We start from the raw sequence: 23,332 nt of genomic DNA on the forward strand, positions 1-23,332 counted from the left end.
AGTTGCCCTTAAAGCTGTGTAGGCTGCCAGGAGCACTTTCTCATATGGAGTATAATTTGCCTGCGACCCCTGCCATGACTTTGAACCGAATTGAATGGGGCATCTGGGTGCAGTGTCACTCTCTTGCCATGGGCATAAGACATTCCTGTGGTTCCTACAGTAAGGTACAAGTGGAATGGAGCATCGGGGTGAATTGGACCCAGGGCTTGATAAGTATGTATATCACTTATCTGCTGCCTTAATGCTTCCTCATGTGCAGGGGTCCATTCCCAGGTGGCACTTTTCTTTAGCAGGTTGTACAGGGGCCGGGCAATTACAGCAAAATCGGGCACATGTTTTCTCCAAAATCCCAAAATTCCAAGAATCTGTCTTAATTGGGCTTTGTCCTCAGGTGACGGTGCCTGGCTGAGTTCCTGTACAGTTTTGTGAGGCACCGACCTTCGCCCTCCCATCCAGATCTATTATTGAATGTGCACAAAAGCAAAAGCAATACTCTTAACAGGTCTTATTCTCATCCCTGCATTACCCAACGTAGCGTGGCCAACGTTTTCATTCAGTCCCTCGGGAAGAAGCGATACGAGGAAAGGGAGTCCCCTGGGACCTCGGGAGGCAAAGACCTTCCTGACCGGCAGGTTGAGGTAATTGGAGTTCAGTTAGAGGGGGCTGCTGGGCCCTACTTTATACCCATTGGGTCACGTACACTCTTCCTTATCTCAAAAGATGCCAATTGAAATAGATCGCCTCGTGACACTAGTTCTCACAGGGAGTTCAAGGATCTAGTTCACACCTGTGAGGTGGAGATAATTTAGGGCATTCTTTCTTTATGGGCCGGAGGTTTCCTCATCTGGGACATTTGTGTAGGTGGATCAACTGATGGTACTAGCTAAGGGCAGCCCGAGGCCCCAGCTGTCTGTTAGCCCATTTGTCTTTTGTTGTCTGGTTGTCTGGTTTCCGCCCATTCAGGGTCATTATGTTGCATTTTGCTCCGGAGCATCAAAAGACTGTCTGAGATAAGCACATCTGCGCCCTTGGGCATTCCAGGGCTGAGCTGTTTCTTTTAACTCTGTGGCGCTCTGAAGAACCTAGAAGAGAGAAGATGGAGTAGAGCAAAAAAAGGGGGGAATCTGTCTGGCTACAGCCTGGAGATACAAAAGGGCCCAGAGCTCCCAGTCACTGCAGCTGGAGCCTTTGACCATTTGAATCACCACTGGAGTGCCACATGGTACATGCCGGGTGGCTCTTAGGGCTGCCTGGGGATGCGAAAGCACCAGGTGTGCTAAGGACTAGGGGCAGGGGCAATTGTGCCACAGTCTGGCTGGTGCTGAAGGCTGGATGCTCCCACCCATGGCTCTTCCACCCAAGGCCCCATCTCTCTCAGGAGCATGGAGCAGGGCCTCTTGCTTTGCCCAGTGGCCTGGCAAAGCTGTCAGCCTCTCTGTAAAATATATGACCTCAACCAGCTTTTCTAGGTACTATGAGATATTCTTATCGCTAAGCAAATGAGATCCTTGCACTTGGGTTAGCACATCTCATAATGCCAGAAAACAAGTCAGATTGTCCACCCCATCAACACATCGGCTTAATGGCTGGACCTATATCCTCCTGATCCCTTTTTCAGGAGACAGAATTGGCATGGTGGCCCTGAATGTACGATACAATAATGCTCCTATCCCATGGAGTGAAGTAGCTCTGAAGCCATCTGAACCGCCTCTTGAAAATGTCTTCAGCTGGGGAGCTCCTTAAATGGTACTGAGCTGTAGAGGAGCTGCTACGCTGCACTCGGGCTCAACATACAGTGGGTGTGGCTGAGGGAAAAGGGTGTAGTGATCCCCAGGTTTTTGAGACCATCCACCTGCCAATCCAGTCCAATTCCTAGGCTTAAAACAGAGAACTCCTGAGGATGTTTTCTGCTTGGAACTGGAGTGTTGGCTTGTGGCTAGACTATTAGGAGGAGTTAAATATTCCTGTTAGGACAGTGGTCTGAAATCCCCACGATAAATGAGCTATTTAAATACTATATATTGCTATATGGCTTCATAATGTGTGAGAAAATGTGTAGATTTGCAGAAAAATGGGACACAGTAGACCGAATCAGAACTATTTGTGTTTTTTTCCCAGCTATTAAGAAAGGATGTGTGATATTTTTCACCCCATGAGGAGGTCCCTGCAATTTAAGAGTGAGCTGAACTGCCCAGAACATATCGGATTATATTTCTTCTGTCAGTGAACAAATGGAACTTTCTCCTCTCACCCCCACCACTTCTGGTGGAGTTTGTTTTCCATGCTAGTTTTTCACTCTTAAGTTGAGATGGGTTAGCTAGCGTTTGTAGGGAAACTGCCACTGTGACCACCCTTCCTGGCTTGTAAGGAAGCAGCTAATGTCACTTTCTAGAATGTTGACTTGGCATTTTTCGTTGGGTAGCTGTTGATATCAGTCCTGACTGGGAACCAGATGATGAGGCACCTCAACCTGAGAGTAAAGAGGAAGGGGATGGGAGGTTTCCCTGGTGAGAGGCAGGAGAGAGGAAAGCAATGAAAGTAACATGAGAGTGCCTGGGTCAGATTCTCTGCTTGTGTAAATGCCTAAAACTTTATGGAAGTCAGTGGTGCTGGGTCCATTCAGGACAGCCAAGAATGTGGCTTTCTGGGTGGATGGAAGATGACAGCTGTTTGAAGGATAAGAGAACACTAGAAAAATGTTGGAATCAGAGTTCTATAAAGATAAATATATGGCATCTTTTTCTTGCCTTTCTAAGCACTGCATTAGTTGACAAATTTTAAAGGAGGAAAAAACAGCTCTAAAAAATTTCCTGTTCTCATTTAGAAGTTTCCTGCTTTTTTCACAGTGATTCATCGTGAATGAGTGGTTGCTTTCACACTCGAGTTTAACTGGTAACACTAGATAACAATGGGCCATACTAACAGGCTGATAAAAGGCTGATAAAAATTCAGAATGTAAAAATGATCTTCATTAGCTATTTTCTGAATATGTCAACCCAGGTTTAAAAAAATACCACAATAAATATTTCATTTTTATAAAGGGCATTTATTTTATGAATTCAAATTGTCTCATTGTTTTCTTGTGCTGCCCTGTTGGCCATCTCCAGCTGTTTTCTCATTTTATATCTTGATTATTAGCTTGTTTTTTTGGCTGTATCATTTTAGTTCCATGTTTGTACAGCTCCTAGTACAATAGAGGCCTGGGTATCTGACCAGCACTCCTAGGTGCTGCCACAGTAGACACAGGAATAATAACATGATAGCAATAGCAGCAAGACATCAGTGGCTCCCATCTGGGTTTACACAAGTGGAAGTGGGGGCAGAACCAAGTGCCATGTCTTTTAAAAAGAAAATCCTAACAAAAATAAATAATCACATTGAAACTGAGAACTGATTTCAGAGCTGATGGTAAGTGAGTAGAGTTCCATAGAAGACAATGAAATCTGGGTTTTTGGCAGCATGTTATTCCATTAAGTCAAATTCACTGGAGTGGTCCTCTTTTCTGGACAGGAAACTAAACAGACAAATAAATAAGACAGTGGAAGGGGAAATGTGGCTGAATAACTCAACAAAGGTATTCTTCCTGAAATAGGTGATGGTCTCTAATCCACTACTTGGGTAAGGGAACGTGACCTAGAAATCCTGCTGTATTCTGGGCTCTGTCAAGAAAACACTCCATGCCCATAAGAATCACCTCAGATGCGCAGCCTTTCTCCAGTTCTTGGATTCTCTTAACTAGCAGCACAGCACCCTTATTACTGCTGCTGTTCACACTCACTCCACTGTTCTCTCCCAGATCTCTTCTGAAGAATTTAATGTGTGGTGATGAGGGCCACATGAGAACCTGAACAGAGTAGCCAGGAGCTGCATGGTTCTAACGGAGACAGCACTTGGCTCTTAGCCATTTTTTCTCCTGACGTTACTTCTCTCTTGATCATCAGGGAAGAGATATGAGAAAGAAGGAGTTACTGCCTTCACTACAGATTCCTATTCTGAATTTTAGTTGTCAAATTAAACTATATATATAAACTATGTATAAACTAAATATAAACTACTTCAGACTTCAAAGTCTGTGAATAGTTCCTTACTTCCATGGAAGAGTTCATAATTTACCTGGAGTTTGAGTTTAGAAATATAAAACTAAAGGTACTTGAAGGCAATCATCAAATGACCACACTGTGGTGTTTGTACAAAGCCAGATAGTTATTCCAGTGTTTACATGCTAGGGGAGATTGTCATAAGCACAAAGAAATTGGTAGACCCTCCAATTCCCAGTGCAAGTCAGACTCCCTCCATAGTTGCCAATGAAGGAGGTAACCAATCCAAATGTGTTTCTAAAAAGGAATTTGTTTAATCAGATTTAATGCAGTATAGAAAAGAAAATCTCCCACTTCATTCCCCAGCAGCAAAATCAAAAATCATTTCACAAGGAAACTTTCCCATGGGGACTATACAAAGTTAAAATGTAAATGAGACTCTTCCACAAATGCTTTGCCTCCAGCTGGTGATGCTTAGTGAAAGACCTGTAGATATACTGACATTTACTGTCTCTCTCTGGACGCATGTGTTAGATTTATATACATTGGTTTAATATAAATGAAGCCACCATTCTTCTTTTTATAGCATGTCTGGCCCTGAAACACAAAAGGAGGGACTAGTTTCTCACCATACAGTGGAGTGGTTAGGAGGGCAGTGTTTGGATCTTATTATTTAAAGTTGTCTACTGTCCAAAGATTGGAAGATAGCTGTTGTGCTTACAGAACTGCCTGGGTTGGCATCTAGAATTCTTTCATCTCAATTTGATGGGAGAGAGGGTCTGACAGAGGACAGAAAGTTATGTCCCCAAATTCTTCTACAGGTTCTATAGCTGAACAACAGCCTGATACGAAGCCAAATGGATTACCTGCAATAGCTTCCATTGATCTCAGTGGGTTTTGGAACACGCTCCAGTTAAAAATCCACTTAAATGTATCCAAGTCTCACTTTACCCAGCAATTTGTAACAAGGTGGACTAGATAAATCAAAACTAGCCGAATAATGTGTGTATTAACTCCCATTGCACAGGCAAACAGTTAATGAATTCATGCTTCTCAAGTGGTTTGAGCTCTTTCACAAAAGTCCATACAGAAACACAATTATTAACCTATTATTACTTAATAAGCCAATTGCAAAGGATTTTAACATCATTAGACACTCAACTCATGGCAAATTCTAACTGTTTTTCCTATCATGTCATGAACAAAACTAAATGGGAATTATCAAATACAAAGTTATGTAGAGGGCAACTTCATCATAATATGCATAACTTTCTAATAACTTACAGTGTCTGGGCCCTGATTTGATAATGCATTTAAGCACTTGCAACTTTAAACATGTGAGTAATCCCACTGATGTCAATGGACTTGAAATTATGCACATATGTAACTGCTTTGAAGGATTGTTTGCAATAATACACTTCCAGCCAGACCCAACGAAGCTCAATGCAACAAAGCACATAGTTAACTTCAGTCATGTGAGTAGTTCCACTGACTTCAGTGCTGTGACCCCCACAATATCTCAAAGTCCTTTAAAATAACAGTTGGACATAGAGATATTGTTTCACCTACCACCCACACCTCTGAGCTACCTCCTCCATGGGGATAAAACGGTTCCACTGTGCGTAGAAACACTACATAGAGGCTAGGACAGGAAGTGATGCTGCCAATATCCAATTGAAACAGCAATGTGAATTGTTAGAGGTGGTGCATTTTTACCTGAGTTAATGGTGAACACCAATGAGCCAGTCTGAGGACAGTTACCGTCTATCAATAAAATAACTGCGGGGCTTTGGAGAAGAGCAACAGACATGGTTGTGCAGAAGAACTGCAGCTATTGATTTATAAAGATGCACAGGGTTTAATATGACTCTGTAGGTTGGCTAAACAGTGACTAACAATGATAAACGTGTATTGATATTTGTAGGGTATGAACAGAAAAGAGGGAAATGAATCACTGAAGGTGGCACAAAGAGTTATCATTAGAAGGAACAGGATAAGATTACAGAGCAGTGTGTTTGGGTTCCACAGCAGGGAACACTTTTACAGAGTTAATGTTTGTGAAACAGCCCCCTGAGAGAAGAGAGGAGATTTGTATCACTCGGGATATTTCAAAATGAGTTGGAGAAAGCAACAGAAAATGTTCATTAGGGAACAGACCTGCACTGGGAGGGAGATGAACCGGGCGAGCTAATGTGTGTAATTGCAAACATGGGGATGTGTAGTGCTAGTTATCAGAAGTTTCTTCAACTTCACATACTAAAGATTGAATTCACTGTAGGGCAAAGATAATATGAATTCTTGTAGCTATTATTTATTAATGCTCTGGATCATAATATTGCCCCAAAGATGCCAGGATATACACGCTAAAAATGTATTAAAAGAAAGTTTGCAGGAATGAATGATTTCAGCAAGCCCAGTATTATAGAAGAATATTTTCACACTTAGTCTATGCCTGCATGGCGGGCACTATTTTGGGATATGCTGCCCACATCTAAGAAACACATCTGTTGTGTCGAAAGAGTTTTTGAGAGAATGGGTGCACTACTGTGGCACTCCTGTACACCTCATCGCAGCAGGAGTACAGAGATGTCTTGAACTAGTGCTCTCTTTCAAAAAGTGGCACCATTTAGACAGCACCACATGCAGAAATAGCCTATTTCAAAATCTACTCGAAATGAGCTACACAATTTGCATAGCATAAATTGCATAGCTGATTTTTAGGCTAGCGTGGCATTTAGACACAGCCTTACTGTCCTGTGTAGTTATTTTGAAAATTATATCATACATGCGGTTCTTAAAGGTTAATGAATGAACATGCATTACATGTTAGTGGAAGAAGGGAGACATAATTTTTGAGGATAGTCTAGGGGCAATAGCTGGCTGTGGAGATGGGAGAACAGGAAAGTAAACTGTGGGACACAGTTTAGTTTTTTAGTACAACAATTCTTTGACCAAACTAAAGCCTTAGGGCTTAATATAGGGATAAATGAAAATCAATTACCCGTGAGACATGGAAGATCAGACAGTATGTTCTAATTGTACATTCAATCCTTAAACTCTATCCAACTATGCAACAGATTCCTAAGTGATGAAAATCCCATTCTTTAAAAGCACACTAGATATATTATGCTGTCAAGAAAATTCAAGTATTGTTAAAGTGAAGATCTAACAGGTCTCTTCTATCCATAATTTCTAGAACTGAATTACACTAAAAGTAATTGCAGAGGTTATTGTCCATGAAATTCTACATTTCATACTGCTTAATTTTCACTCTTGGACAAAACACCTCAGTGTGTCACATGGAGAAAGCTTGGTATATACAGAGATTAATAGGTCCCTGATGCATGGGGACATCTGTACATTTGAAAAAAATATTCCATATTTTTAAAGAATGAGGAGAAACTAACCCATCACCTGTTACATCAAAGTGAACTGAAACCTGGAAAATTTATTACATATCTGGAAGGGCACCAGATAATATGGAACATAGTTCCACATGATAAAACCACTTTGGGTAACAATGATAATTTCCTCCCTATTGTCTTGACCATGTAATTGGAACCCTGTTTTGATTTGATGTACTTTTGTTCTTAATACAAAAAAATATGAAGCCCCCAGAAATGTACATAGTCAGGTTTACCTTGGGCCAGTTTAATTTCCTGTACCCGCTTTCTGTTTTGAAGACAGACTACTAAGAAATATCATACTCTAATAAAACAAAAGGAAAGTAAACATGCCATTAATTGCCCACATTCCTGTGCAAAAGTGGTGGAAATGGATCAGATAAATGTGACCATCAAGAGCAACGGCACAAAGGCTGCTTCTGTAACTCCATTTAGGGCAAATCAAAGCACTAAGAATTTTGGCACTTCCAGTAGCTATCAGTAGTGTGGTTGCTATACATTTCCTGCAAGAACACAGAAAGCATTTGTAGCTTTCACTATTTGAACAGCAATTATGCATTGAACTTTACAAGCTGTTTAACCACTCTGTCAGATGAAATCACATGTTGGCCTTTTTCAAGGCTTGATATGGGCCATATCAATGGAAATGTAGGGGAAGGTAATCCCAAGGGTCCATTAACATAGATCTTAAAAAATAAACAGGTGTTTCTGGGCATTATCTATGTTAAGGCAGGAGTGTGCAGAGCTTCCTGTAGTTCTGCATGTGAATGCCAAGAAGGATATATTTTGAGCCCATGCTCTCATACAAGGCCATGGATTAAAGGAAGGGTTGTTAGTGCTATGTAGATCAAAATGATCCCAGCAAGAAAGAGGTGTGCTGTCCATGAACAACATGTGATAATGCTCAAGCAACAAAGATGAGGGTGTTCAACAATGCCATTGTGTAAATGACCAATTGTGAGGCTTATACAGACAAAGATTATCCTAGGAAGTAGCAAGGGCACTGTGTCTGAACAACACTGTCCCTCCCGCCTGGGATTTCACTCCTGAACAAAATCAAATGGACTTCATGGTGAGGCCACCACTTACCTTGATGACTGGTTTCAAAAAGCTGCAGTTCTTAACACCATACTGTATGTTTATTGGGAATGGTGCTTGTCCCCAGAATGATCAGATAATTATCTCCAGAACTGTCAATTCATGCTACTAGAATGGCACCTAGCAACCTTAAATCTGCCCCGAAGAGGCAATGGAGGACTCTTCCAATGTGGAGGAATCTTGACCCTCATCCCACAAGAGGTGGATCCCCAGGAGGTTCTGCACTGGCCCTTTGAGGGCTGTTCTAGTTACTCTAAGGTAGACCAGGTCTCTGGCTGCTACAGCTTGTGCCAGAAACCAGTTCAGGGCAGCATGAGGTGAAAAGGGGGCTTAGAAGACCTTTGTCTCTCACTGCCTGTTCAGAAGATTGAGTCTATTATTTTAGCAAGTGCAACATCATGCTCAGAATGGCTATAGGCCTGGAACTCATGGAAGCCAAAAGCTGCCTGCCATGCACACCATAAGCAATGGCACTGCAAGCCCCCAGACGACTTACCGTGACCTTGAGGAGCTGCCTGTAAACAAAATGGGTGAGTTTCATTTTCATCCTTTTTCAGTTCTTGACCTCTCCGTTAACACTGCCAGTCTGTAAGTTGGACTGTGCTGGTGGGTTTTGTGATGTGGCCATTGGGAATTGGACAAGGACCATCAACCCCTTTCACTATAAGCCACCGAACAGTGGAGAGGGTGGGGCTGACTCTTGAATGACAAACAGGTCTATGTTGTGTTTAAAATATGCAGGTGGCAGACCCTACACTTTGTTAGTACCTCCTCAGAGCCATTTGTCTCCCTGTCTTCCTAGTTTCCTTCATAGCATATCAGCTGAAAAGACTAACTAAAACTCCCATGGCGAAAACTCTCAAGGGTCTGAGCTGGAACCACAAAATATTTAGTTAAAAGAGACATGTAGGATGCTCCGTACCCCATGACAGAGGGGATCATACTTCAGAGCGTAAACTGAACACTGCAAGGTCCAGGAAGTATACCTCATAATGAAAGCACTGCTGGGCTCCAATCCTGTAGAAGTGCTATGTAGGTCCAATAGCAGAATCAACAGCTTAGACAGGTGTGTGGTGGATGGTGCTAGATGTAGGATGGCAAACATGAGGAAGCAATGGAATAATTTAACATCACAACCCTATGTCCCTCTGAAAACAATGATGTTCCTCATTTACATACATTCTGATAGTTAAACCTAGAGTGACCCTATTCCCTTTTGCTGAATATTTGATACTAGGTAAATTATTCATATTCAAGTGAGTTCAGTGGCAATCAGTCAGAAATATGCAGTACAATTTTTCAAATTAACATGAAATTGACTGAGCCCCCTTTAAAAGGATGATGAATAGTTGGAGTCTTTTTATTTACTTTTAGTCTTCAGGTTTCATTTGGACAGAGGTCTCACACACATGCACACATGCACTCCTGTACACCTCTCTCATAGTGTGTGTCCAATCCACTCAATGCCTGCCTGTTGCCGTCTGCCCTCCATGCCTGATTGGGCCCTCAGGGACAGATCTGACTCCTGTAGTACCTTGCAGCCTGATTTCCTGAGGCAACACATGGGTGGGAGAGCATGCAGGGCCACATGCCCCTCCCTTGAGATTTCTGCCAGAGTTCACAACAGAACGTGGCCAGAAGCAGTCTTTTGTCATAGAGCTGCAGGGAAGGGATGGGATGGCAGCTGATGCTAGACACAAGGAAGGAGGCAAGGGATGACAGGGCCTGTGTCTTTGTTGAACTCATCCCTTCTTTTCCACATGACATAGAATGGCAGCTACTACCTCCAGGCAGCTGCTGGTCACCAGCATAGCCTATATTCTCAAGCCTTAAGGATGCATTGTGCACCCAAGCTCAGGGAAGTTGACTGCAGGGTTTTCAGGGGCCATGGAATCTTCACAGAGAAGTGGCTCAGCAGGGGAGGGTGCCTGGAGATGGAGCAGGATCTAGAAGGGGTGGCGGATGAAAAGAGTGTTAAGCCCCTTTCCAGGGGACTACTGTGGGGACTGCAGGGTTGAGGGGTGATCAGGCAGGAAATCACTTCCTTACTCCACTCCAGAGTTTAACTTAAGGGTGATGAGTTTTCCCCCACCCAGCACAGCATGAGGCCTCACCACACAGAGGGCTTAACTCCTCTAGGCCAGTGTTCTAGGCCAGAAATGTGACGGGTGTGGTCATGGCAGACCCCATGGGATGTTCCCTGGTGTGCTGCTGATGCCACTGACATCCACCTTCTTGCTCTCTGGGGTTTCCCCACCCTGTCCTGCTGAGCCAGCTCCTCTGTTTCCCCCAGGCAAGTCATAGAGTTGGGATGTTTTGTCCAATGAAGTTCTGAACTATGTATCTGTATTTGAAAGGGATAAAGGAGGGCTTCGGGCCAGCTTACTCACCCTAGCACATGCTTCCCAACCTCTGAGGTAAGTACATGGTGCAGTTACCCTGTTGCACTTTGGGGGTCTACCTGCTGTCTCTACTCCAAATGTGTGACATGGCTTGAGGACGGCAATCACAGACTGGCCCAAGTTGTGGTGTTTGCTGGGCCCCAGATTTCTGTACTACAGCTTTGTGTATTCCTGCAGTGACTCGACCGGCGATGGCAGGCAGTCCTCCATAGCACCATGTTGACTGACATCTGATCAACAGAACAGAGCAAAAACAGGGCAGATCAGCCAATGTTTGGCCCTGGCTTGTAACACTTTGGAACATGGCCCACACTCCCTGCTATTCCAATGAAAATTTATGTCCCTGTCAGACCATATGTAACTGTATCTGACAAACACATGCTAAAGGAAAAGCAGAAGGTTTCCTATGACATTTCCAGGTTTTCTTTGATTCCACAAAGCCCACCAATATGTGTTGATTAACGTGGAACATGACCTCAGTAAGGCTTTGAACCTGGGCTCTCTTTTGTTGGGGGAACAGGGAAAGGAAGAATATAATTTCCTCCTCCCACAGATAACAATTAAAGATGTTTTTCAAGATGCCATTTATATGAAAACCTCTTTTGAAGTGAAGGTTAAATCTAATCGTTGCTTTGATATAAATGTCTTCAGAGATTTAACGCCAGTAGAGCATTTGACCCCAACCCTGGCTGTATTTGAGGACTTATGTGTCATGGCCCTGATTTTCCTAGGGACATCTGAAATTAGTTTCTAAAGATCAAATGGCAGCCTTCCATATTCAACATATGGGTGGGATACTCAAAACCAGCTAAGGCATAACTCTTACCGCATAAGCGTAGGACAATTTGGAGACACATGTTCTCACTGCTCAGGCTACCACCTAATGGCTACATCTACACTAGCCCCAAACTTCGAAATGGCCACACAAATGGACATTTTGAAGTTTACTAATGAAGTGCTGAAATACATATTCAGCACTTCATTAGCATGCGGGCGGCCGCGGCACTTCGAAATTGACGTGCCTCACCGCCGCGGGGCTCGTCCTGACCGGGGTCCTTTTTGAAAGGACCCCGCCTACTTTGAAATCCCCTTATTCCCATGAGCAGCTGGGAATAAGAGGACTTCGAAGTAGGCGGGGTCCTTTTGAAAAGGAGCCCCGTCAGGACGAGTCGCGCGGCGGCGAGCCGCATCAATTTCGAAGTGCCGCAGCCACCCGCATGCCAATGAAGCACTGAATATGCATTTCAGCGCTTCATTAGTAAACTTCGAAATGGCCATTTGCGTGGCCATTTCGAAGTTTGGGGCTAGTGTAGACACGGCCAATGAAAGCAATATGGCCACAGTCGAGTTTAAATCCATGAGAAGACCCTTGGTATGCACTCAGATAGTCTGAGCCACTTTTTGTGCCTTCATGGCCACTGTGCTATTTTTAGTACGCTAACCCAAGCAGAACTAGCATGTGTATGTCTGCCTACCCCCTGACTCACTAGAAATAAAGTGATGGAATTTGAAAAGGAGGGCTAGGATGGAATAAATAAACTGCTGTGTTGGAGTTGGGAGGCAAGCAGGAGATACAGTGATTTGAGAACTAGTAGGTGAGCAGGCTTGTGTGACTCAACAGCTTAATATGAATGCTTGTGATATAAAGATTTCATCTACATTCTTACATAGTTAAGAATAGTAGCTCCCAAATGGTGTTCCTGTTCGTATGGATGTTTGGTTGTCTGAATCCACTTCCTAGAGAACTAGTATCAGAGGGGTAGCCATGTTATTCTGGATCTGCAAAAGCAACAAGGGCTCCTGGGGCACCTTACAGACTAACAGAAATATACGAGCATAAGCTTTCGTGGGCAAAGCCCCACTTCTTCAGATGCATCTGACGAAGTGGGCCATTGCCCACGAAAGCTTATGCTCATACATTTCTGTTAGTCTATAAGGTGCCCCAGGATCCGTCGTTGCTTCTAGAGAACTAGTGTGAACCTCACCCAAGAACATCATTGCAACTGGCACTACTCAGCATCTGTGGATAAACTGATGCCTTCTAACTGCAGGGCTATCAATTCAGCTCTTTTCATGAGTAACACGCAAAGAAAAATGTCTTATTAATAAGCCAAATCCTCAATTAGTGCAAGTAGAGGTAGTTCCACTGACTTTCAGGGAGTTGTGTAGTTTATGCCAATTGAGGCTCCCATACAGTCATTTCATTGTTTCTCTGGAGAGACAGAAGCCAGGTGTACAGTAGGAGATAATCCAGCTACAAGAATTGTGTAGCTGGAGACAACTTCTCTAAAATCGATTTTTGCCAGCATCCACACAGCAGACTATTGATGGGTGTAATTGTCCTGTCAACTTCCCTTACTCCTTGCAACTGCCAGGAGTACCAGGGTCGATGACACCACCATGACAATTTGATTTAGCACTAGGACTACTAAATCAAATCCCAGAATTTTGACCTCCAGCTTGCTGATATTTCCATAAGTGTAGACAAACCCAGAGAAAGCCTTAGAGCAAAGGCAAAATCAGGAAAGTTACCAGTTGGGGTGCAAATCAAAGGATTTTCTTAAGAATCCAAAAGTCTAGGTACTTGTTTGAAGTTATCCAAATGTTTCTTTTAATGAAATTAGTCTGGAAATGTCATGAGAACAGATTTTCAAACATGATGTCCTGTACTTTTCTTGTTCCAGAAGGGTCACGGTATTACCATAATATGCCACTGTAATGTATGGCCTTGCACATTTTAATCCGGCTGCTATGCCAGATGGAGTAACCTATGGATAAAAGCAACATTGGGTTTAATCTTTACAGAGCAGGTTCCTCACTTATATTGGCCTGATTCTAATCACACAGGCTGTGGCCACACTAGCCCCTCCTTTCAGAGGGGGCATGGCAATGAGGCACTTCGGCAGATGCTAATGAGGCACCACCCTGAATATGCAGTGCCTCATTAGCAAAATGATGGCAGCACGTGCTTTGAAAGTGCCACCATCTAAATCCTCACGGCCTGTGTAGCTGGGGGCTTTCGAAATGACCCCCTGATTTGGAAGCCCCTTCTTCCCATTTGGTTTTGGGGAGACACTGTCTAGGAATGACTACAGCAGAAAGGGATCTAAGGATTATAGTGGACCACAAGCTAAATATGAGTCAACAGTGTGACACTGTTGCAAAAAAAGCAAACATGATTCTGGGATGCCTTAACAGATGTGTTGTGAACAAGACATGAGAAGTCATTCTTCCGCTGTACTCTGCGCTGTTTAGGCCTCAGCTGGAGTATTGTGTCCAGTTCTGGGCACCGCAGGTCAAAAAAAATGTGGAGAAACTAGAGAGTGTCCAGAAAAGAGCGACAAGAATGATCAAAGGTCTAGAGAATGTGACCTTTGAAAAAAGGTTGAAAGAATTGGGCTTGTTTACTTTGGAAAAGAGAAGATTGAGGGGAGACATGATAGCGGTTTTCAGGTATCTAAAAGGGAGTCATAAGGAGGAAGGAGAAAACTTGTTCTTCTTGGCCTCTGAGGATAGAACAAGAGGCAACAGGCTTAAACTGCAACAAGGGAGGTTTAGGTTGGACATTAGGAAAAAGTTCCTAACTGTCAGGGCAGTCAAACAGTGGAATAAATTGCCAAGAGAGGTTGTGGAATCTCCATCGCTGGAGATATTTAAGAACAGGTTAGATAGATGTCTATCAGGGATGGTTTAGATAGTACTTTGTCCTGCCATTGGGGCAGGGGGCTGGACTCGATGGCCTCTCAAGGTCCCTTCCTGTCCTAGTGTTCTATGATTCTATGGGTGGCGTGCACTTTGAAACCAGCAGTTTCAAAGTATGTGCGGCCACCTTTATGCTAACGAGGAACTTCATAGTCAAGGCAGCGCCGCATTAGCATTTGCCAAAGTGCCTCATCACCATGGCGCCTTTGAAAGGCGGGGCTAGTGTGGCCACAGCCACAGTATCACTCAACATCGAGTTCAGTGGAGTTACTTCCAAGTTAAATTGGTGTAGCAGAGACCATAAACAGTTCCATGTTTAGTGAGCAGTGAGCAGAATTAGTATAAACAGAATTCTTCATTCACTCTGCATGATCCATGTGTGTCTGAGGAGCACAAGTTTTCCACAGAACTTCCAAAAAGGAGCACTTTCTTTTTTCTCTAAGTAAACCTACTCATTTTGCTGCTTCGTGATGTTCTGGGTATCATGGGCCTGATCTAAAGCATGCCGACTTTGTGTGGTCAGAACATCATTGAGACCAAGAGTTGGTTCTAGTGTTTTGGGAGTGGAAACAAGATTGCTGTGTTTATAGCTGTCATTGCTGGCCCATCTTTGCAACTTGCTTTGCTTCAGATGGATTCAGAAGCAACAGTGTGGCATTTTTGTCTTGTGAGAATTCTCTTATTTTCAGGTAGCACAGAGTGGCCCCAGCAGAGATCAGGCACCTCCCCAAAGCCAGGCACTTGTACAAATTGGTAACAATAGATTGTCCTTGTACTGAGGAACTAATTTAAGCAGACGTAATAAATGGTTGGGAAATAAAAGCGCAGAGAAATTATTTCACTTCCAAAGGTCCAGGTCTGGCAGGCCAGAATCAGTCAAAAACATTGCTCAGGCCAGACCAGTGCACTGTCAAATGGACCACAATAACTCCCTTTCTTCCTGCTATCTTATTTTCCTGATATTAATTTGGGATTTGGTGCTGCACGATGACAGAGGCATGTGCAATCTGTTTCTACAATGTCTAAGTTTTTGGAAAAAATTAATATGTACTCTAAATATTCAAAGCTCAACTCAGTGGATAGGATATGTGTAACCTTATGCTTATAGATGACAGATTCCTGGTCCTTTCTGTCTCTCATAGGCCGTGTCTACACGAGCCCCAAACTTCGAAATGGCCACGCAAATGGCCATTTCGAAGTTTACTAATGAAGCACCGAAATGCATATTCAGCGCTTCATTAGCAAGCGGGCGTCCGCGGCGCTTCGAAATTGCCGCGGCTTGCTGCTGCGCGTCTCATCCTGACGGGGCTCCTTTTCGAAAGGACGTCGCCTACTTCAAAGTCCCCTTATTCCCATGAGCAGCTGGGAATAAGAGGACTTCGAAGTAGGCGGGGTCCTTTCGAAAAGGATCCCCGTCTGGATGAGACACGCGGGCTATGTCTACACGTGAAGCCTACATCGAAATAGTCTATTTCGATAAATAACGTCTACACGTCCTCCAGGGCTGGCAACGTCGATGTTCAACTTCGACGTTGCGCAGCACCACATCGAAATAGGCGCTGCGAGCGAACGTCGACACGCCAAAGTAGCACACATCGAAATAGGGATGCCAGGCACAGTTGCAGACAGGGTCACAGGGCGGACTAGCGCTTCCGGGGCAACAGCTAGCCACTCCCTTAAAGGGCCCCTCCCAGACACACTCAGCCTGCACAGCACGCGGTCTGAGGAGCCATAGGCACACAGACCCCGGGCGACGCAGGCATGGACCCCCAGCAGCAGCAGCAGCAGCAGCCAGAGGTCCACCCAGCCCTCCTGGCAGGAGCAGGGCTTGCCCTGATCCATGCCATGTGGGAGGCAGCTGAGCACCTCCTTGATACACCGGAGGAGGAGCTGCCCCCAGGGAAGCAGGGCTCAACCCCCAACCCTGCAGCACCCCGCCCCCACCCCCACCTCACACGCCGGCAGCTGTGGAGCTACCCCACCAGCACCGACTGGTGGGAGTGGCTGGTGCTTGAGGAGTGGGATGACGACCGCTGGCTCAGGAACTTCAGGATGAGCCGGCAGACATTTATGGAGCTGTGCCAGTGGCTCATCCCCGCACTCAGGCACCAGAACACCACCATGCGGCGTGCCGTCCCAGTGGAGAAACGGGTCAGCATCGCTGTCTGGAAGCTGGCCACTCCAGACTGCTACCGATCTGTGGGACAGCAGTTTGGTGTCGGCAAGGCCACCGTTGGGGCTGTCCTCATGGAGGTAAGAGAACCCACGGGGGGAGGGCAGGGCAGGGGAGGGGGGCCCAGGCAGAGGAGGGGAGGGCAGAGGAGGGGAGGGCAGGGCAGAGGAGGGGAGGGGATGGCAGGGCAGGGGAGGGGAGGGGAGGGCAGGGCAGGGGAGGGGAGGGGAGGGCAAGGCAGGGCTACGCACACCCTGCTCACCCCTCATTGTTGCTGTCCCATGTGCTTTCCCTGCAGGTTGTGCGTGCCATCAATGCCATGCTCCTGCACAGGCTCGTGAGGCTGGGGGACCCAGATGCCACCATCGCGGCCTTTGCCACCCTGGGCTTCCCCAATTGCTTCAGGGCTCTGGATGGGACTCACATCCCCATCCGCGCCCCGCATCACAGTGGAGGACGCTACATCAATCGCAAGGGCTACCATTCTGTGGTGCTCCAGGCCTTGGTGGACAGCTGGGGCCGTTTCCAGGACATTTATGTGGGCTGGCCTGGCAGCACCCACGACGCCCGGGTTTTCCGGAACTCGGGCCTGTGCCGCCGGCTGGAGGCGGGGACCTACATCCCCCAGTGGGAGATCCCTGTGGGGGACACCACCATGCCCCTCTGCGTCATCGCAGATGCGGCATACCCACTCCGGCCCTGGCTCATGCACCCGTACACGGGCCAGCTCTCCGCTAGCCAGGAGCGCTTCAATCAGCACCTGAACCACGCGCACCAGGTGGTGGAGCGCTCATTTGGCCGCCTGAAGGGACGCTGGAAATGTCTCCTGACCCACCTGGATGCGGGCCCCAACAACATCCCCCAGATTGTGGGTGCCTGCTGCGCCCTGCACAATTTGGTGGAGAGCAAGGGGCAGGCCTTTTTCCAGGGCTGGGCTGTGGAGGCCGGCAGGGCCGACGTGCAGCCACCCGCTGCCCCCAGTTGGCAGGTGGACCCCGAAGGGACTCGGGTCCGGGAGGCCCTGCGGGCCCACTTCGATGATGAGGCCATGGGGTGAACTCTGCCAGACCCCCACTGCCCACCCCTTCCTCCACCACACTCCCTGCCCGAACGCCCACACCATGGAGCACCCAACCGCACCCCCCTCCCACTTTTCCTGGACAAATGACAGCACACACTTGTGGCTGAACTTAAACTGCTTTTTCTTTTAGAACTTTTTTTTTTAACTATAAATAAAACAAGAACAAACTATATGCAACATGTGTGGAACCAAAGTAATATGTACAAATAAAACAATAGTAATAAAAAAGTGTGTTCAGTAATAAAAAGAAAACCAGGGGATGATAAAGGGGAGAACTATTTACAAGGGGGGGACGGGGCAAACGGGGGCACAAAATAATAAGTCCCAACTATATACAAGGGGGGGGGGGCACGTCCCAGGCCCCTCGCCCCTAAAGTCCGGCACTGGGCGTGGGCAGCTGGGAGCCCCGCCGCGGCCGCCGCCCTGTCCAGGGCTGGCTGGGGGCGGGGCGGACCGGAAGATATGCCCGGCGAGTCTCAGCTGGCTCCAGGGGTCCCTCAGCGCTCCGGCCCTCGGCGGTGGGTGGCGGGGCGACAGCAGACAGGACGGCGACGTGAGGAGCAGCAGGTGGAGCAGGCAGGGCGGGCGCTGCGGCGGCCGGCGCGGCATGGGGGGCCAGGTAGTCCACCAGGCGGTTGAAAGTCTCCATGTAGGCCCCCCATGCCTCTTGGCGCCAGGCCAGCGCCTGCTCCTGCAGGTGCAGGTGCTGCTCCGCGAATTCCAGCTGCCGGCGGTGGATGGCCAGCAGCTGGGGGTCCATCGCCGTCAGCTGGTGGTGGCGTGGGGTCCGCCGTCTAGCCCGCCGTGGGGCTGGTCAGTCCTCGGCCGAGGGGCTTGCCTGGAGCGATGGCCCTGGAGGGGTCTCCGGGATCACTGATGCCTCGCCGGCGTTCTCTTCCGGTCCTTCTGGTGGTGCAGGTGCAGGACACAGGAGAGGAGGGGGGGGAAGAAGAATGGAGACAGGCGTTAGTGTGGGCCCCGAGCCGTGGCCTTTGTCCCCCCAGCCCTGTGCTGCAGGTTCCCCATCCCCGTCCCCGGGAGATGCTGCTGTGATGGATGGGGTTCAGGGGTCCCCCTGCCCTGCACCCCGTCCCCTGGTGGGAGCGACTCTCACTTCACTCCGCAGGGTCTGACAGGAGACGTTTCTTAGGCCACAGATGCCCAGTTTCTCCCAGGAGTGACAGCACCAGCTGTCGGAAGAGACAGTCCTTCCAACCCGTCCTGGGGAGAAGACCCCAAGGGGGGCCCCTCTGGGATGCAGCTTTCCCCCTCCTCAGGCTGGCTGCCTTCCAGCTCTCCCTTCCCCTAGCCTCTACCTGTGGCCCCCGCCCTCCCCCCCAATTCAAAACCAGCTCGGCTCCTCCCTCCTCTTTGTTCAGGGCAGAGGTGTCACATGCCAGCTGTAGCCCCACGATCATCCTTTGCCCCTGGGAGCTATTCGGCTCTTGTTGCTCATATCTAGCCTGTCTCCCTTTTGCACTCCCCCCACTTCATCACATGCTGCTGCTGCTGCTGTTGCTGCTGCTGCTGCTGCGGGGTGTCCCACCCCCTCCTCCCGGGGGCCCCTCAAGGTTCCGCTCCCCCCTGCCCTGGGGATGGGGCATGGCACTGTCGTGCGGGGTGCGGGGGGCAGGGGCTGATGCACTGCTGTGAAGGACATGGCCCTGCTGTCCTTGGGGCCATGGCCATGTGAGCATGTGGGGGGCCCTGGACACATATCTATTACCCCCCGCCCCTCAATCCCAGGGGTACATACCTGTCGGTCCACTCCCATGGGCCGGAGATCCCCAGGGGGCCGAGGCCCGGCTGCTGCTCCGGGATGGCAGGAGGAGGATCTGTAGCCCGGATTCTGTGGAGGAGGAGCCTCCTGCCGCGATGTCCCAGGGGTGGGCTCCGGGGGGGCCCCCGGGGTGGGGGGCTTACCTCCGGGGCGGACTCCGGATGAAGGGCCTGCTGGGGCTCGTCAGCCGAAGTATCAAGGGTGGCCGGAGGGGAGGAGGTGTGCCGGGGGCCCAGGATGTCCCTCAGCTCCCTGTAAAAGGGGCAAGTGACGGGGTCGGCTCCAGATCGGCCGGCCGCATCCCGGGCCCGGGAGTAACCCTGCCGCAGCTCCTTCACCTTACTCCTGACGTGATCAGGAGTTCGGGCAGGGTGACCCCGGGCAGTCAGGCCGTCGGCCAGCCGAGCGAACGCATCCGTGTTCCGCCTCTTGCTCCCCATTACCTGGAGCACCACCTCCTCGCTCCAGAGCCCCAGCAGGTCCCGCAGCTCAGCCTCCGTCCAGGAGGGGCCCCGCTGCTGCTTCCCAGCCTGGCTGCCCGCCTGGCTGGGCTGGCTGCCCTGGCTCCCCTTGGGGGGGGTCCCCTATGGCCGCTGGGGGGGCTGCCAGGCAGCCATCGCAGCTGGGGTGGCTGTCTGTGCTGGCTGAGGAACGTGCAGGCTGGCCGCGTGTCTGGGCTGCCGCATGCACGTTCTCTCAGCTTCCTGCACAGGAAGGGAGGGGGAGGGGACCTTTAAGGGGCTGCTACACATGGCCACCATTGAGCTGAGGGGCTGCAGAGAGCATCTCTCAACCCCTCAGCTGATGGCCGCCATGGAGGACCCCGCAATTTCAACATTGCGGGATGCGCAATGACTACACGGTCCCTACTTCGACGTTGAACGTCGAAGTAGGGCGCTATTCCTATCCCCTCATGGGGTTAGCGACTTCGACATCTCACCACCTAATGTCGAAGTTAACTTCGAAATAGCGCCCGGCGCGTGTAGCCGTGACGAGCGCTATTTTGAAGTTAATGCCGCTACTTCGAAGTAGCGTGCATGTGTAGACACGGCTGCGGTGGCAAGCCGCGTCAATTTCGAAGTGCTGCGGCCGCCCACATGCTAATGAAGTGCTGAATATGCATTTTAGCGCTTCATTAGTAAAGTTCGAAATGGCCATTTGCGTGGCCATTTCGAAGTTTGGGGCTCGTGTAGACGTAGCCATAGGCATACAAATTGTATTCTCAATGCAGACTCTTGCAGTTGGCAGGGTTATCAACTGGTGCTGCTGGTTCTCAGAGCATAGTTGTAACTTGTGGCTGAAAGAGCTTATAATTTTACCGTATCTGCTAATATAAGTGCCTGGGGTATTTGATGCGTACAGCAGCTGGCATTTCAACTCTAAAATTTCTCTCTTTGGTCAATAAAAAGCAGCATGAGGCACCAAATTGCCTGACCAGCCTAGAGCTTTTCACTGAAGAACTAATACACTACGAATTTTGAAACTCAAGTCTTGAATGCGCCTTCTTGTCTTCATACAGCTTGCAGAAGGAGTCAACTCAGGCCAAGGGCTGGGCGTTGAAATCATTGGGACCTTCCAGCTGGTGCTGTGTGTCCTTGCCACCACAGACAGGAGAAGAAATGACATCTCAGGGTCTGCACCTCTGGCTATTGGGCTCTCTGTTGCCTTGGGGCATCTTCTTGCTGTAAGTTTTAAATCTCGTTCTAGATACTTTGCAGTTTCCCATGTAATGGTATTGGGAAGGATTTTTCCAGGAGGGGCCACCTTGCTCTGTTCATAGCCAGAAGGGCAAAAATTCCAACCTGCCTACCAAAATACAATCACGGTTCCTATCGTCCCCTTAAGTATCCACTATCTTTCTAGTACATCACCCTGAAACGCTCACCAGCCCTGCCAATTAATATAAAGTATGGTCATGAACTCTACAGCTTATATGGCATTACTCCCTAATACACTACTTCAGAGCATTGCTATACAATTGTAAAGATCTTGTTTGACCCATACCTTCATCTCCATGTGCAACTGCCGTCATTTAGATATCATTTGGGACTGAACCGAAAACAAGACTTTGCTTTTTTGAAGACAAGCAACATCATCTCTTTGTTTGGTGAACTTCTCCCACTTGCCAACTTGGCCTATATCCTCTCTCATGTGTCATGTATAAGCTTGATGTTAAGCTCTTTGGGATATGAGCCATGTCTGTGTGGTGGCATGGACTTTTCCTGCATAAGCAACTATTCACTACTGACGGTAAGAAAGACTACCCAAACAAGACAACCTCAGGCAATAAAAGATGATTCTAAAGAACACATAGATGCACCAGGCTAGGTCCTCACAAGACATATACCTGTATAACTCCATTAAAAATGAAGCCATGTTGATTCACAACAGCTGTAAACCTGAGATGAAATCTTGGTCCCATTAAAGCCAATGGCAAAATTCTCATTAATTTCAAAGGGGCCATATCGGTTGAGTACAATTCTGTTCCATGTTCCATAGAAGCATCCTTTCTTGTTCTCAGAGGTGAGTCCATGAAGAATTGAGTTTGATTGGTCACAGATCTCCTAAGTAATGACGAAGGATGGATTTTACTGTATTGAAGACATATTTTTTGTTGCTGTGCAAGACTTTACATTCTGAATCACTTCTGTTCTCTTTTCCTCTTATAGATTGATTACACTGGCTGTGGAATTAATCCGGCCAGGTCTTTAGGTTCAGCTTTGGTTACCAGAAACTTTACTAATCACTGGGTAAGTTCAAATAATTTGCTCCATGGGAATTTATTGTACTGACAAAGATCCACAAAAATATACATTACAATTAATTGTGACTTAAATTATAAATTATAAATTTATAAATGTAAAATGAAGTTTATGAGGACTGTTAAGCGTTGCTGTTCATACCTACTAATTTAAGGTCCTTGGGTAAGAAGAATTATAAAAGTATGTTTTCAGTACAAAAATACAAACCATAAAAAGATATCAGATCTGAGAAATAATTTAAGAACTCATTCACTAAGCATACCATTTTCAGTGCCCAAGATAATTGCATGCAGATTGCAAGCTCTTCAACTTTATTCCTTATTCAGTATTATTCCAGTCACCTTATTTTGCCCATTCTTTTAGTTTTGAACAGACTTATTTCAAAGTTCTGGCCAAGAACTCAATATTCAAGCTGTGTTTGTGAGCCATGATTGGTCGGTTACAGTGAACACACTTAGGCTACGTCTACACGTGAAGCCTACATCGAAGTAGCCTATTTCGATGTGGCGACATCGAAATAGGCTATTTCGATGAATAACGTCTACACGTCCTCCAGGGCTGGCAACGTCGATGTTCAACATCGACGTTGCGCAGCACCACATCGAAATAGGCGCAGCGAGGGAACGTCTACACGCCACAGTAGCACACATCGAAATAAGGGTGCCAGGCACAGCTGCAGACAGGGTCACAGGGCGGACTCAACAGCCAGCCACTCCCTTAAAGGGCCCCTCCCAGACACATTTGTACTAAACAGCACAAGATATACAGAGCCGACAACGAGTTGCAGACCCTGTGCATGCAGCATGAATCCCCCACTGCAGCAGCAGCAGCCAGAAGCCCTGGGCTAAGGGCTGCTGCACACGGTGACCATAGAGCCCTGCACGGGCTGGAGA

General features: G+C 47.5%; 1 protein-coding gene across 1 annotated transcript in view; it reads left to right on the forward strand.

Annotated features, from left to right (window-relative positions):
• Positions 1-23,332, forward strand: part of AQP1 (aquaporin 1 (Colton blood group)) — a 41,654-nt gene that overhangs the window by 13,988 nt on the left and 4,334 nt on the right. The window contains exons 2-3 of the mRNA XM_074985179.1: positions 21,197-21,361; positions 22,347-22,427. Of these exons, the coding sequence (XP_074841280.1) occupies positions 21,197-21,361; positions 22,347-22,427 (246 nt within the window). The remainder of the gene's footprint in view (positions 1-21,196; positions 21,362-22,346; positions 22,428-23,332) is intronic.

Source organism: Carettochelys insculpta, chromosome 2, assembly GCF_033958435.1.
Source record: "Carettochelys insculpta isolate YL-2023 chromosome 2, ASM3395843v1, whole genome shotgun sequence".
NCBI classification, from domain to species: Eukaryota; Metazoa; Chordata; order Testudines; family Carettochelyidae; genus Carettochelys; species Carettochelys insculpta.